We start from the raw sequence: 15,554 nt of genomic DNA, 5'->3' as shown, positions 1-15,554 counted from the left end.
TAAGCGGCGGGTCTAGAAGACATGCTGGTGCAGGGAACTGAACTGAGACCTCGAGTCCCTTTTCAGAGACCTCTGATGTGTCAGACTCTCGCTGCAGAGGGTTTGCTCTTGCTTTCCCTGCGATGCCTGTAATTCATGGAGGGGGAGGGAGCTTTTACCGATGATACTAGAATGGTTGCATGTCCTGCTAAATGAATAGGTGTGATTAAGTGCAGCGTGTGCCTGCGTACACTGGAGGACATGCAGGACAAGTAAAATACATAAGTGACTGGAGGAATTGTACAAGATTGTGGAGCTGTTATATTTTTATGTGACTGCACCATCTGGCTTAATCAGGCTCTTTGCTTCCTTCAAAACACAGTGAGAGGCTGACACCCTCTTTGCACCGGGCTACCTGCATGAGCACTTTTCTCTGAACTTAGCAACAGCAAGGTCTGTGACCTCGGGTGCGCTATGTCTCAATTCCATATCAGGGACGTTACGCCAAATTTTGCCACACTGTTAAGGCTGGCTGTGCGGCATCTTACAGGGTGCCGAGCACAAACATCAGACTTCTAAAATAGTGCCTGCTAGTGGCAGGTCAGGCATACAGCACGTGCGGCAGTTCCCCCCATTATTGCATGCTTCTGGCTTGAACTTCAGAAACGGACATCACCTTTCGCTCCTGCTGCAAGTGCTCAGTCCCTCTGAAAACTAGCCATAAACTTAACTCCTTCTATAAAGAAATGGGATCTCTTCCATGTGCAGTTTCCTCTTAGCTCACGCTCTCTCCTCAGATTTAAAGAAGGAAGGAAGTCTGGTTTGGTACCTGGGGCTATGATTCCCCTCTAGAGAAACTGGATTAAGACTCTCAGTTCACTTCGCACAGACCTCTGGGGCCAGGTGTCAGTGCAACAATACTCTGGAGCGCCCATCTCACTCAGAGCCTTGTTGTTGCTGTCTCTAGTCATAAAAGACATGAGGTACAGTGATACGGGAGGATGAAAGGCTTGGCATGCAGTTAACCAGCTCCCACATCAGCTCCCATATCATCTGATCTGCCCTTTGGATCTCCCAGCCCTCGGAAGTATTAAAGGCCTCCATTAGTACCCTGCTGTCCTTTCCTCCTTGCGAACGGGAGGTCAAAGGCAGCGCACGAGCTCCCACCAAAGGCAATACATCCAACACACGTGCTACTGGCAGTTCTCTTATTTAGTAGTTTCATTTGTCCGTATTTCCTTTATTGGACTAGAACAGTAACCAGTTCCTTTGACCTGGAAATATAAATAAAAGTGCAAGGTCTCACCATCAGCCACTTGGCCTGTTTCCTGCCCCCAGACCTTATGTAGTTCAGTGAAGCTTTGACTTTGCTCTGATGGATGGGCAGGCTCCAGGCCCTCCCCCCGGCATGGGAACTGCAGTCACTGACCGCAGATAGTGTCCAGGGAGGAGAGACAGGAGATGGAGTACTTAGAATATCTCAGACCAAGGCTGCAGGCTTCCCCGGGTGTGTAGAGGTGCCCTCAGTCGGGCTGGCTGGACAAATGCAAACACGCAGTTGTCAATCAATCCATGGCAGCACTGAGCTGCTCTGCTCAGCGAGACGAATTTGACCTCCAACACGTGTATTTTTATACAAACCAAAAGAAAGCAGTTTTCCCTGCCCAAGTGCAGGAGAGCTGGACCCGATGATCTTGTAAGGTCCCTTCTAGGCCCTAATATCTATGAATCTATGAAAAAATAACAAACATAAACACAGCCTATATTTTTGGCCTTGGTTTTTCCTCTCTGTCCTGACACAGGGTGACCATGAGTTTCTCCCGATCCCATGAAAGCAAACATGGCAAAATGTCTGCAAAGGAGGCAAATTTCAACCCTTACTTTTGCCACCAAGGAGGGGGAATAACTTCACAACCCCAGGTGTGCACCTGGTGGTGGATCAGCTTGGGTCCCAAACCATGTGTGACTGAAACCTGCCACGTTGCCAGCACGGGCTGGTTGTTTCAGACTTTGCTTTTTCTGATACACCAGTGTTTTTACAGAGAGATAATTAACACACAATCCATATCTCACCATAAATACCTGTGGGATGGTAAGGCACCTGCAGCGTTTGCTGCAAGGGAGACGTGTGAGATCATCACCGTGTACCTTGCCCATGTTTGAATTTGCCCTATTTGACCTGCAGTACAATCGCAGCGCCTTATGGCCACAGGGTTTCTGCAGCAGGATGGTGAGTGGGTGTTAGCTACCTGCAGTGAAAGCACACCTTTTTTGCAATTGGAGCTGTAGCACCTGATAGAACAGACATTAATAGAAGCTACCCTGTCTGGGTAGTGATGCACGAACAGGCACAGGCTTTCATTCCTCCCCGTGATGCCATCAGTTTCTTGATATATAATTCACCTGCTGATAGCCCTGGAATTTAAGCTTTTGGTAGTTCTTTTCCTCCACAGTCCCATACTTTCCCCATGTCCCAGCTTCAAAAGTCTCCCTTAGCATGGTGGCCGGAGGTGGCGTTCCTCCTGCTGGGTGCATGGCCAGAAAGTCAGTCTCACTGTCACAGTCACTTGAAATGTCCTCGTCCTCTGCGAACTGTAAAGTCTGAAGGATGACGTCCTGGGGAGGGAGCTCACTGGAGTCCTCAGAGACTCGTACTTTCAAGGAAGCTATGTGCTCAGGGAAGGGAAGCCTCTCTGGGTCGGGGTCAAAGTGGCCCCTTGCGGGGAGATGTGGGTCCTCAGAGAAAGGGTTAAAACGAAGACCCTCTGTTGGCACAGTCACCTGAAGGAAGACCTCTTGTTGGCACCTGTCCACGTCCACGTTACGCTGCTCGTATCTGTCCGTTGGACGTCTGGAGTGTCCCAAGGAGGAGCAGTCTGAAAGGGAGGTTTTCTCGCTGTCTTGGAACCCCGAGGTGTCCTCCTCAGTCTCCCTCCAGTCACGGCGAGAGAACCCGCACCCTGCAAGGTTGGGCACAGACCCTCCGTCCGGCTGGGAGACTCCTGATTCAGAGCTCAACTCCAACCCTTTCTGACTCACACCGGACACTTGGCAGTTTGGGCCTCTCTTTGGGAACCAAGGCTTTTCAATGTAGGGTGTGAAACCGCTGTCGTCCTCCTCCTCCTCCGACAAGGAAAGCAGAGAAGCGGCTGGTGATATGTTGTTTCTGGCTGAGGGATTGTTCCTCCTCTTCTGCAACTCCAGCTTTAGCATGGATATAAGGAGCTCCTCCACGAAGAATTCTTCCTCATTAGGCTTCTTCTCAAGAACTAATGGCAGAGGCCTTGGACAGGAAAAATCCTAGTGGGGAATGAGATTTGCAGGTTAGAAGGATGTTTTTTTCTTTGATTGAGGTTTTTTAAAGCCAAGGCAATGCGTGTGCGACATGCCAGCATCACAGCCTTAGAGAATGACTCCGATCATGGACCTATCGGTACTGGAGCCCCAGCGGGCTACAGTGCAGTTATGCTAATTTACATATATGCAGAGCACCCAGCGCAGGGCGGCTCCTCTCTGAGCAAGGCTGCCCGCTGTTCCAGCAATGCAAATGGCAAGGAGTACGCTGGAGCATCCTATCTGACTGGCTCACCCATTCGAAGTGCCAAGCATCTTCACCTCCCCATCCCCCTTTGCTATTAGGAAAACAGGCAGGGGCTTAGCAGCAGGGTTAGATCCCCATCATCCCCAATCTTTTCATACCAAAACTTGAGGTGTCTTCACGCTTTTAGCAAGTTCTTTGCACAAACAGTTGAGGAAACCCCTGGCAAGAAGGAGGAGGAACAAGGGGACAACAATGACAAGCAGGAGTTTCCAGTCCACTCCTACAAGAGAGAATGCCACAAAACAGTTTGGTCACTGTAGACAGACATTATAAATGATAATCCTCAGCTCTTACATGGACTTTTCCTCCGGAGATCCCAGGCAATAGCAGTATCACTTCCTTTGTTTGGCAAAGGCACAGGGAAGTGAAGGGACTCATTCAAGATCACCCAGTAGACCAGTGGCAGAGCCAAAGCATCCTTACTCCTAAACCAGTACCCTGCCCAGCACTGGCCAAAAAGTGGGATCCTTCTTCAGAGGAAATTTTCATTTTTCCTGAGCACTCTGGATGCCAAAAATGTTCAGCCTCAAATCAGATTATTTTAGCTAAACTATTTCTTTCACCCTGGAGAGTTCAACTTTTTGGATGCTTATGTTTCTAATGAAAAATTCAAATGTTTCAAAGAAAGCAGATACTTTTCGGGGGGGGGGGGGGAGTGGTGGGAAAAGGAGGGGAACCTCTCTTTCAGAGAAAATTCAATTTTCTGGTGAAAACCAGTTTAGACGGAAAATTTTCAACCAGCCATAATCCCACCCAGTGGCCAACTGTGCCTCTGAAAGCCTTGCTCCTGAGCCATACCTTTGGGGTTCAACGGCACACACACTGGCCTGGAGAACTCGCTGTGTTTCAGGTCAATGACTTGGAAGGAAGTCCGAGCGCTCAGGCAGAAATTGCCACTGAATGCCGTGGTGTTGATCTCCACGTTTTGCAACATCGTCTTGCCCTTGTACTGCTTCTGCTCCAAAACAAAGAAAGGAGAGGGTTGGGAACAGCGGGGGATCCTGCTCAGATTTGGGAGGTGTGTTAGGATATGCTGCAGTCATGCCTGAATATGGATCCTGTTTCTCACCCCGCAGCCCCCACTGAGCTCTGTGCTGCTGTGCCTATGCTGCCATCTGTACCTAGTTTCAAGCTAGCTAAGACACCTCCAGGGGTTACTGAAGGCACTTCCGTAGGGCATGCAGGGAATGTAGAAAGAAGATCCTGCATCACTAGGGGGTCCATATGGGACAATGCGACATTTGCCCCCCGCTCCCCCCCTCAATCAATCATAAGAGCTTCCATTAATCAAATAAACTTATTTTAGGGCAGTTTTGCTGTCTGCTAGGGCTTCCTATTTCATAGCTGGTGCCACTCCACCTCCCTGCCCCATGCCCCATTCCCCGCGCCCAGACACCTGTTTTAATTTCCACCAGCTGGCTGAGACTGGTCTCCAAAATCCAGAAATGTCCCAGCCAAACCTGGATGTATGGTCACCCTATGAATCACCCTCAGCAGGCTACTTAGTCAAGCAAGAGCAACACTAGAGGCCATTTCAGTCTTAGAGACAGGGATGAACTAAAGCCCATATCCAGTCCTCCCCTCCTTTGGGTCTGGTCCCAATCCCTGATGCAGCTTGGCTTAGTTCTTTCTACAGCTAATGCAGCTTGGCTTAGTTTGCCGACCTTGTCATTGGATCCAGCTTCCCAGAACTCCAAGTCGTACTGCAGGGTTTGAAACTCATTCTTCAGGCAGGAGGCCAGCGGGAAAGTGGCATTGACAGTCATTAAGTTTTCCCTTACTTTCACTCCCAGGACCGGAGGAGCCAGCTCCACTGTAATTGAGAAAGCGGGTGTCAGAGCAGTGCTAGCTTGTGGGCTGGAGTACAGCTAAAAGCTGTCCTCTGAAAAAGGCCACATAGAAATCTCCCCTAGACAAGGTAGCCTCATCCTCTCGGATGGATTCTGACAGTGAGAGGTCCATGCTCTAACTACCTGATTTGGGGGCTGCAATAGCTGTTACCTCGTGATGAACCTGATGGGCAACTCTTGGTCCTCCACCATCCATCTGACATGTTCCAATAAGCACTCTCCTGTGTCAGTGTGGTCTGAGACACATCTATCTGTGCAGGACCTGTGACCGTACTGTCTGTTCTCATGAGGTTCTTATGCTGAGCCCATCACCAGGGTCTCGCTGCACCTAAGAAATCCTAAAAGTATGGTCTGGGCCTAATCTAGGTTCTCCCTTCAGCCCCATGAGCAGCTGGTGTTGTGCAGAGCTTCCTATCTCTCCTCTGAGCCTTCTGAGTGCCTTTTCAGGAGGCAACACAAACACCTTCCCTGCCTCACCCAGAAACACAAATATGCATGGTCTTTGACCTGGTTTCACTTGCCCTGATCATAACAGATTAAACATGGAGTGCGTGCAGCTGTGTGTAATATCTCTGAAGTGAAATGTCTCCATCCTTTGAAAATCAGGTGTGCCCAAGAAAGAAGGTCCTAGTGAGTGGAGGAAAGGGCTCAGTGCCCAGTAAACCTGAGTTGTAGTACTGCTGCTGGCACTAACTTCCCTTCCAGCTGAACCCTGAAACCTCTCTGTGGCTTCCAGCTCCCTTATCTGTAACCTGCAAATATTAAGGCTGGAGTTGCAGAGCTGTGTGGGCAGAATGAAAGTTCACACTCTCTTAGTGCCACAGGATCAGCAAGGGGTTCAGCCAAACCATAGAGCAACAAACGTACCATCAAAATGATGTTCGATGTATCCTGACTCTGCCCAGGAGGACTGGCGTCCAGCCGACAGGGCTTTTACTCGGGCCCTGTATTTTGTGAATGGGTCTGACAGCACACAAGTCAGATTGCAGATGGTTTCAGAAATATTTTGGCAGTGTGCGACCGTTTTCAAGTGATTTCTGTTTCCCCAGCTGAAAGAAAAGGCAAAACCAACCCAGAGTCAAGCACATAATAAAACAGGTTTTAATATGGGGAGAGGAGGACAGAAGTAGCGCTATATGTGGCAGAGGGCTTAGAGCATAACTCTCACGTTTGTCTATCCTAAGGGATGAGGTGGGTAAAGGGACGCAGCCAGTGCACTAGTAACGATTATAAATGTGTTAATAATAAGAACAACAACAGTAAGAAGAAGAATATAATAATGGTATGTATCAGCATTATTATGTTTATATTAGTGTACTTAGTATTAAATATAATGTAATATATATTTATATATAAAATAAATATTTATATTTATATATATATAAATATATATTTATTTCGGCAGGCCCAGATGAGCTCCATCCGAGGGTGCTGAAGGCACTGGCCGACATCATTGCACAGCCACTGGTGGAAATATTTGAACGCTCGTGGCGCACAGGCCAGGTCCTGGAGGACTGGAAAAGGGCCAATGTGGTCCCCATTTTCAAGAAGGGGAGGAAGGAGGACCCGGGCAACTATAGGCCAGTCAGTCTCACCTCCATCCTTGGTAAAGTCTTTGAAAAAATTATCAAGGCTCACATTTGCGAGAGCCCGGCAGGGCAAATTATGCTGAGGGGATACCAGCACAGGTTTGTGGTGGGCAGATCGTGCCTGACCAATCTAGTCTCTTTCTATGACCAGGTTACGAAACGCCTGGACACAGGAGGAGGGGTGGATGTCGTTTACTTAGACTTCAGGAAGGCCTTCGATACGGTATCCCACCCCATACTGGTGAACAAGTTAAGAGGCTGTGACTTGGATGACTGCACAGTCCGGTGGGCAGTGAATTGGCTGGAGGGTCGCACCCAAAGAGTCATGGTGGATGGGTCGGTCTCAACCTGGAAGGGTGTGGGCAGTGGGGTCCCACAGGGCTCGGTCCTGGGACCGATACTCTTCAATGTCTTCATCAGCGACTTGGACGAGGGAGTGAAGTGTACTCTGTCCAAGTTTGCGGATGACACAAAGCTATGGGGAGAAGTGGACACGCCGGAGGGCAGGGAACAACTACAAGCAGACCTGTACAGGTTGGACAAATGGGCAGAAAACAGCAGAATGCAGTTCAACAAGGAGAAATGCAAAGTGCTGCACCTAGGGAGGAAAAATGTCCAGCACACCTACAGCCTAGGGAATGACCTGCTGGGTGGCACGGAAGCAGAAAGGGATCTTGGAGTCCTAGTGGACTCCAAGATGAACATGAGCCGGCAGTGTGACGAAGCCATCAGAAAAGCTAACGGCACTTTATCGTGCATCAGCAGATGCATGACGAATAGGTCCAAGGAGGTGATACTTCCCCTCTATCGGGCGCTGGTCAGACCGCAGTTGGAGTACTGCGTGCAGTTCTGGGCGCTGCAATTCAAGAGGGATGTGGATAACCTGGAGAGGGTCCAGAGAAGGGCCACTCGTATGGTCAAGGGCCTGCAGACCAAGCCCTATGAGGAGAGACTAGAGAACCTGGACCCCTTCAGCCTCCGCAAGAGAAGGTTGAGAGGCGACCTTGTGGCTGCCTATAAGTTCATCACGGGGGCACAGAAGGGAATTGGTGAGGATTTATTCACCAAGGCGCCCCCGGGGGTTACAAGAAACAATGGCCACAAGCTAGCAGAGAGCAGATTTAGATTGGACATTAGGAAGAACTTTTTCACAGTTAGAGTGGCCAAAGTCTGGAACGGGCTCCCAAGGGAGGTGGTGCTCTCCCCTACCCTGGGGGTCTTCAAGTGGAGGTTAGATAAGCATCTGGCTGGGGTCATCTAGACCCAGCACTCTTTCCTGCCTATGCAGGGGGTCGGACTCGATGATCTATTGAGGTCCCTTCCGACCCTAACATCTATGAATCTATGAATATGTGATTAGTATGCTGTATTGAGATATTCTATATTAATAATATATACTAATATAAACATAGTGATACTGAAAGGTATAGTTATATTAACCAATATAATTTTATATTAACACATAATTATATTAACAAATGTCCCTGAGAGGGCTGGCCTAGTGGCCTTGGCTTTCCAGCCAGAGAAGAAGTGGTGAAGGCATGAACCTGGGACTCAGGCAAGCTGAGTTAACTTCCCAGCTCTGCCACAGACATTCCGAGTGGCCATGAGTACATCTCCTGGTGTCTCTGCACCCTGGCTCCTTCTGTCCTTGGACCCATACTGTTCAACATCTTCATTAATGATGTGGACACTGGAGTCAGAAGCGGACTGGCCAAGTTCGCCGATGACACCAAACTTTGGGGCAAAGCATCCACACCAGAAGACAGGCGGATGATCCAGGCTGACCTGGACAGGCTCAGCAAGTGGGCGGACGAGAATCTGATGGTGTTCAACGCCGATAAATGCAAGGTTCTCCACCTTGGGAAGAAAAACCCGCAGCATCCTTGTAGGCTCAGCAGTGCTATGTTGGCTAGCACTATGGAAGAAAGAGACTTGGGGGTCATCATTGACCACAAGATGAACATGAGCCTGCAGTGCGATGCTGCGGCTAGTAAAGCGACCAAAACGCTGGCTTGCATCCATAGATGCTTCTCAAGCAAATCCCGGGATGTCATTCTCCCCTTGTACTCAGCCTTGGTGAGGCCGCAGCTGGAGTACTGCGTCCAGTTTTGGGCTCCACAATTCAAAAAGGATGTGGAGAAGCTTGAGAGAGTCCAGAGGAGAGCCACGCGCATGATCAGAGGTCAGGGAAGCAGACCCTACGATGACAGGCTGAGAGCCCTGGGGCTCTTTAGCCTGGAAAAGCGCAGGCTCAGGGGTGATCTGGTGGCCACCTACAAGTTTATCAGGGGTGACCACCAGTATCTGGGGGAACGTTTGTTCACCAGAGCGCCCCAAGCGATGATGACTAGGTCAAATGGTCATAAACTACTACAAGACCATTTCAGGCTGGACATAAGGAAGAATTTCTTTACTGTCCGAGCCCCCAAGGTCTGGAACAGCCTGCCACCGGAGGTGGTTTAAGCGCCTTCATTGAACACCTTCAAGAGCAAACTGGATGCTCATCTTGCTGGGATCCTACGAACCCGGCTGACTTCCTGCCCTTTGGGCAGGGGGCTGGACTTGATGATCTTCCGAGGTCCCTTCCAGCCCGAATGTCTATGAAATCTATGAAATCTAAGGTCAGGATAATAGCACTTCCCTACCACCCAGAGGTGCTGGGAGGAGCAGGACATTTAAGGACGAGGAGGTGCTCAGGCCCTGTGCTGTTGAAGGTCCTATAAGTACCTGAGATAAAAGGAAAGACACCAGCCTCTTCCCTGAAGAGCTTTACAGCCCAAGGCGAAGCCTAATGATTTTAGGTGCCTCCGTTTTTGGGGGTGTCTGACTTGATTCATCATAAGGAGCCCCAAGTTTCAGAGGAAGGGTTCTCTGCCCTTCCTGCTGATCATAGCCTTGAAGGGTCCCCATCCTGAGGCCCCCAAATCATTAGTCCCTTTTGACAATCTTGGCCTAAGTTTTTGGATCTGATCTGCTTCCTGTGGTGGCCGATGGGAAGGCTCCCATTGTGGTGTCTGGGGGTGGGCAAGCCTGAATTCACTGACCCCTTCCAGTGCGGGCCAGAGAATCAGGAGGCAGAGAAAAGCACATGCAAGATGAGATGCCTCTTGGAGGAGCTGAGGAGGGAGGGGAGGGCACTGCCGTGATGATCAGAGGAAGAGGCTGGTGTAAAGGGGAGATAAGGAAGAGATGCGCTGTGCTTGGTGGCTGAGAACATTTGGCCTAGTGCTCCACCTTGGTGCTAGTGAACCTGTCTGGTGAAATTACCTAGTCATGAAAACCTGGATTCAAAGCCCACTGTAGCCGGTAGAAACACTCCTTCCGACTTCTGTGGTCTTTGCATCAGACACCAAAACGGGGAAGCAGGCCCCAGGGTGACTGGCACCAGGGGGTAGAAGAAGGAGGGCAAAGTTGGGAGGTGAAGGGAGCAGTAAGGAGAGATGGGGCAGTGACTCTGGAGATGAGGGGAGGTGGAGGTGAGAGACAAAGGGATAGTGAGAAAGGCCAAGGCAATTGCAGTTGCAGTGGTGAGAAAGCTGGCCCCTCCGCTCCCCTCCACCATTCAGCTAGAGACACTCCTCTAGCAGGTCATTTTGCCTGTGAAGCTGGTTGTGAAGCTAGGCATGGACCAGACCCCCCAGCCCTACGCTCTCCCCGGACGGCTAAATAAATCCTTGGGTCCTCTCTGCCCAGTTCTGCCCCTCTCTGCACACTCACCTTCTGTATTTCACCATATACACCACGTCTGGTGGGAACCCTTCCCCAGGGAGCCATGTCAAAATGATATCAAAATCCTTCGACAGCAGCGTCACATTCTGAGGTGGGGGCAGTTGCATTTCACCTGAGAGAAGGGGAAACCTATTTGAATGTGCCAGTATTGAGCCTATGCGCTGCTTCCCAGAGTCCTCTGGTGTTAGAAGACAGCACCCCCAGAGAACGGGTATCGGCATCTGCGTTCTGTCTGAAACACGGGTAGGGCAAGCGTGGGCAGTCACAAGCTCAGGCGGGCAGGAAATGGGATTTTTGACTTACAAATGAAGAACGAAGGTCTAAAGATGCTTCCTCTTCTGCATCAGGATGAAACTGCGACCTGAGGAAGTGGCTTTGTGAGAGAGAGTTGTGGGGGGGAATGAGTGAGAGAGAAAGAGGATCTCCAAAACAGCGAGCAGCCCTGGGGTTAGCGCGCACGTGGCGTGTGGGAGAGGCAGAGGCAAGTCCCAGGTGAGGGCTCTTGCCAGTGGGATACCAGCTATGCTGAGACAACACGCTCTCTCTCTCTGCTTTCGAACACAAATCCTATCTTAGATCTCAGCCGTCTGTGTTGTGAGCATTTTGCCAAATTTGCCTTTTTCTGTGAAATATTTCAGTTTGACCAAATCAGTATCTTCCAATGGAAAACTACTCTGTCATTAAGTTTCCAAGCTGCTGTAGTCCCAGGAGGCCTTATCTGCTCCAAATATGCTATACCATATTGGTGATTAAGGACCTGGCCACCCTCCCTTACCTGTCCTGTTTACTAGTTTGCAATTTGAGCAAACTACAAAGAAGCCTTCTGAAATAGGAGCAGTCAGCAACACGCTGGTGCATGTCTGGAAGCAAGCGGCTGGGGAGTTTGGCAATTATGTATCATATCTCCTTTCCTTTTTGGCACTGGATCTCTCCCCCTTGCTGGCTGCGCTCCCGTGGGAAGATACTCACTTTCAGCCAAGTTCCAGATCTTTGCTTTCAGCCTTCAGCGTTTGTTAATCACGTGATTTCTCATTCAGAGTTTTAGCACACACCATGATTTCATACCACAAGCAGGCTGAAAAAGATGTGCTTGCATCACTTCTTCTATTAGCCTCAGTCATGGCTGGGACACTGTACTAGTGGAAAACTCTCATTTTAAGAGGCCGCTGGTCTCTTTTTGATGTGAAAGCAGTATTTTGCCTGCCCTTTGGATCTAATGCCACTTGCCAATGCTAACTTTAAAATTCCAGTTTGGAAAACGGGACTGAACTTGGGAGGGCATCTAGGTCAGTGATTCTCAAGCAGGCTGATGCCTTGTGGTCCTTTCAAGGGCATCACAGGGTGCCATGCAACGTTACCACAGTTAGGTGTACAAGCATCATTCAAAAGATAAACCCAGAAGCTGTAGTGCTACAAACATGCACAGCTGCTGTGGCCTTTCTGCATTTTTTGCAACAAAAGACTCGCCCTGCTATTTTTCTGTAATGAAAAACTGAGTGAAACTAGGAGCTGGCATTTTCACCAGGGTGCCTCAAGACCGTTAAGGGGCACCTCAAGTTTGTTGAGGTGTGCCTCAAGTCTAAAAAGGTTGGGAGAACCACTGATCTAAGTTATCGGCTATATATGTTAACAGACAAGAATCCTTATAGTGATCTCATCTCATGTCTGACAGTCCACAGGCTGGAGCTGCCATCTTTTTTTATTAACAAGGACTATGGATGAGACCCAACAGCTAGCTAAAAGATCAGTGGTGCCTTCCTGACACACGTCCTCAATGACCTGCAGTGCCTCTTTCCTCTCTACAGGTAAGAAGGGTTGGTGTCCCCCTCTCTATGCCTTGTGCTGGATCAGTGCCCATAACCCCTCTCTTTGTTGGATCAGATAAATCGCTGTGCTGCTGCTCTTTTGAACGTGCAGCATGATGCTGAAACACGTCCAGGAGGAATTCTAGGCGCTGACTTTCACCTCTGACGTCCCAGACCAGGACTGTTGCAACAGGACTCCTCCATCGGTCCAGATGCTGGACAGTTGGAAACAGTGCACACGGGAGAACGTCATCTGTGACAGCACAATGTTGTCCACCTGCTTCACCACAGCCCTCCCTTGCGGGTACAATCTCCCTAGGCCATGGACCAGCTTGGGACTTGCACATCACTGGCTCTTTCAATCCCTATATCTTTTTCTCACCTAGATTTGATTTTGCTTTTGCATTTCCCCACTCCTCTGTCCTTCAGACTCAGGACTGGCCTGTCATAGTGCTTCCAACTCTAGCATAGATCAGGCCACAGGCTGCCCAAGTTAAAATCCAAAGAGCTACCTAGACTTTCCCAATCTGAGGAAGCAGTCTGGGGACAGCACAAGTACAAAGGAAGGGCTGGGGCAGTTCTTATTTGATACATTCTGGTTTGGAAAGGTAACCTCCACCCCACTGATAGTGGTGGGAGCTGAGGTGCTCAGTACTGTGCAGAATCAGGTCCTTGAAAAATAATCCTGTCCAACATAATGGGAAATAACCCAGTCTGTCATGCCAGCCTGCTTTCTCTACACTCCTGTCTGCATTTCCCCTAGAACATATCCACCTGCATTCACATGCACCCGCCTGCATTCCCCCATGTGCCACCCATTAAACTCCAGCCTACAGAGACTCCACTGGCCCGGGCAATTGTTTCAAAACTAGTTTTTAAAGTCAGATTCCTCTACACACTGGTATCTTAGAGCAGGGAACACAGGCTTGCTCAGTCCTGCCCCACGAGCTGGACACCTGGTGTTTTCAGGAAACAAACACTTTCTATTTATGTCCTTCAGCAAGATGCGGTTTAGAGCAGTGGTTCTCTACCTTTTTTCATTTGCAGACCCCTAAAAGTTTAAAATGGAGGTACAGACTCCTTTCACTGGAAGTGGAGGTATTCACATACTTTTGATTGATCATAGTCATTTTTCATGGACCCCTTAGACATAGTCTGGGGACCTGCAGGGGTTTCCGGACCACAGGTTGAAAACCACTGTTTTAGAGACACGCTTTTCATTTACACATATCCTCACAACAGCCTATGTTTCATTTTATGGGAATTGTACCTGTTTCCATTGCTAAGTGCTCATCTGCGGAAACTTTCGGTGCCCCGGCAAAGATCAAGGAAAGCAACGCCCTGTTTGTTTGCCACCTTTCATAGTAAAATCAAGCCAGCAGAGCGCAGGGAAATGAGAGCAGTAAGAATTTCTGTACCATACCTTGGAGCCGCTGCAGGGAGCACCAGGTTATCAGAACACAAATTCTCCAGGCAGACATACTGAAGGGGAGACTTGAAGACTTTCTGCATGCCGTGTGCTGCGTTTTTAAAATCACTTTCATTATCACATTTTTGGTCTTAAGTCACATTACACACGGGCCACCCAGAGGACAGCGCGAGCAATTACCTGCCACTTTAACAGGGATAAACAGAGCCTGGCCTGCTAGCTGCAGTCCAAGTGCTGGGCTGCCTTGTGAACATAACAGTGGGTAGAAATGCAGCAAGCTCAGGACAAGATCGATCCCAGCTTAACGGTTACCAACTTACAGGAAAATACCTCTTCACCTTCTTAAGCGTATGTGCTACAGGGAATGCAATCATAAAACGACCTGTTTTTGTTTCATGTGCTTTACCAATAACTTCCATTTCAAAATATCCCTAGGAGGTTGGGAATTATTAAAAGATCCAAACACAGCTTTTCAGGTCAGAGGGTAATATTAATTATTAATCATTCTTACCCTTGCTATTGGCAATATTATTATTAATACTGAAAATAATTAATATCTATAACACCAGTTTATTATATAGTCTCATATCCTTTATGGCACCGGCCAAAGACTGTAACCCAGCCATTCCAGCATCAAGCCTATCTATCTCTTCCTGCTCAGTATATTGTTATAAGACATCATATCATCCCCATTCTAAAGGTAGGGAAACTGAGGCACAAAATTGTAACGGTGTCATGCTGTGAGTCAGTGCCAGAACTTCAACTGGAACTCATTCTGTGCTTTATCCTGAAACCCAGTACTGTTTTCTCCTAATACTTGGGTATCGTTTGGCTAGCAAGAGCACCCAAAACCCTCAGTCAAGATCAAGACACTGTTTGCAGTACAGATATACAGGCAGTAAGGTCTCAGCCCCAAAGAACTCACAAGAGTGAGCAGTACTGCCTGGCATGTGCAGTTATAAAAGGAGAGTGCTTTTCTGTGTACTGTACCTTGAAAGTCCCAAGAACCCTTTTAAACGTGGAACTGAAGTGCCAAGTTGCTCCAGCTTGGGCCCAGTCTCCTGGAGACAGCAGTGTTTTGTCCTTTGTACATTGAGACCAGAGCAGTAGGCACAGTGGTTTAGGTGGGATCTGTTTGCTTGGACACACAGCAGGTTTCAGGTGCTAATGTGTGAACACCAGGAATGGAAGAGCTCAGTGCACCTTGTGTACAAGAAGGTCCGACAGAAAAAAACCCTAGTCAGTCTGTGTCTGAAGAGTTGCCCTGTTCTGTTAGCAAGGCCTCTGGCAACACGATCAAACCCACGTGCCTGTGCTAGAAGAATGAGGCGGGCCTGTGCTCGGGCACCTTGCCAAAGCAAAATGGAACAGCTGCAAGGACTAACACCTGGACTCTGGACCTGCAGCTATCAGGCTTACACAGAGGGGGAACTCACCACCAAGGGCATAGGAGCAAAATGTCTTGACCTGAGCAGTTGGTCAAAATTTGGGGCTTTGTAGGTTTTTTCCCTTAGGAAGAGCAAATGAGGATGGAGTCTGGTGTTTCTTTGGCACAGTGCCACTTGCTTC

At 49.0% G+C, this 15,554-nt stretch overlaps 1 protein-coding gene across 1 annotated transcript; it reads right to left on the bottom strand.

Moving 5' to 3' along the window:
- Positions 1 to 709: 709 nt before the first annotated feature.
- Positions 710 to 14,132, bottom strand: IFNLR1 (interferon lambda receptor 1). Its single transcript, XM_014605708.3, has 7 exons — positions 13,980 to 14,132; positions 10,740 to 10,863; positions 6,298 to 6,479; positions 5,245 to 5,393; positions 4,379 to 4,535; positions 3,679 to 3,800; positions 710 to 3,279 (listed from the first exon to the last, which is right to left on the bottom strand). The coding sequence occupies exons 1-7, from the start codon at positions 14,098 to 14,100 to the stop codon at positions 2,359 to 2,361; spliced, it is 1,776 nt and encodes a 591-aa protein (XP_014461194.2). The 5' UTR covers positions 14,101 to 14,132; the 3' UTR covers positions 710 to 2,358.
- Between the last annotated feature and the right edge of the window lie 1,422 nt (positions 14,133 to 15,554).

Source organism: Alligator mississippiensis, chromosome 6, assembly GCF_030867095.1.
Source record: "Alligator mississippiensis isolate rAllMis1 chromosome 6, rAllMis1, whole genome shotgun sequence".
NCBI lineage: Eukaryota > Metazoa > Chordata > Crocodylia > Alligatoridae > Alligator > Alligator mississippiensis.
Note: the sequence above shows the minus strand (reverse complement) of the source record. Positions and strands in the feature narration are given on the sequence as shown.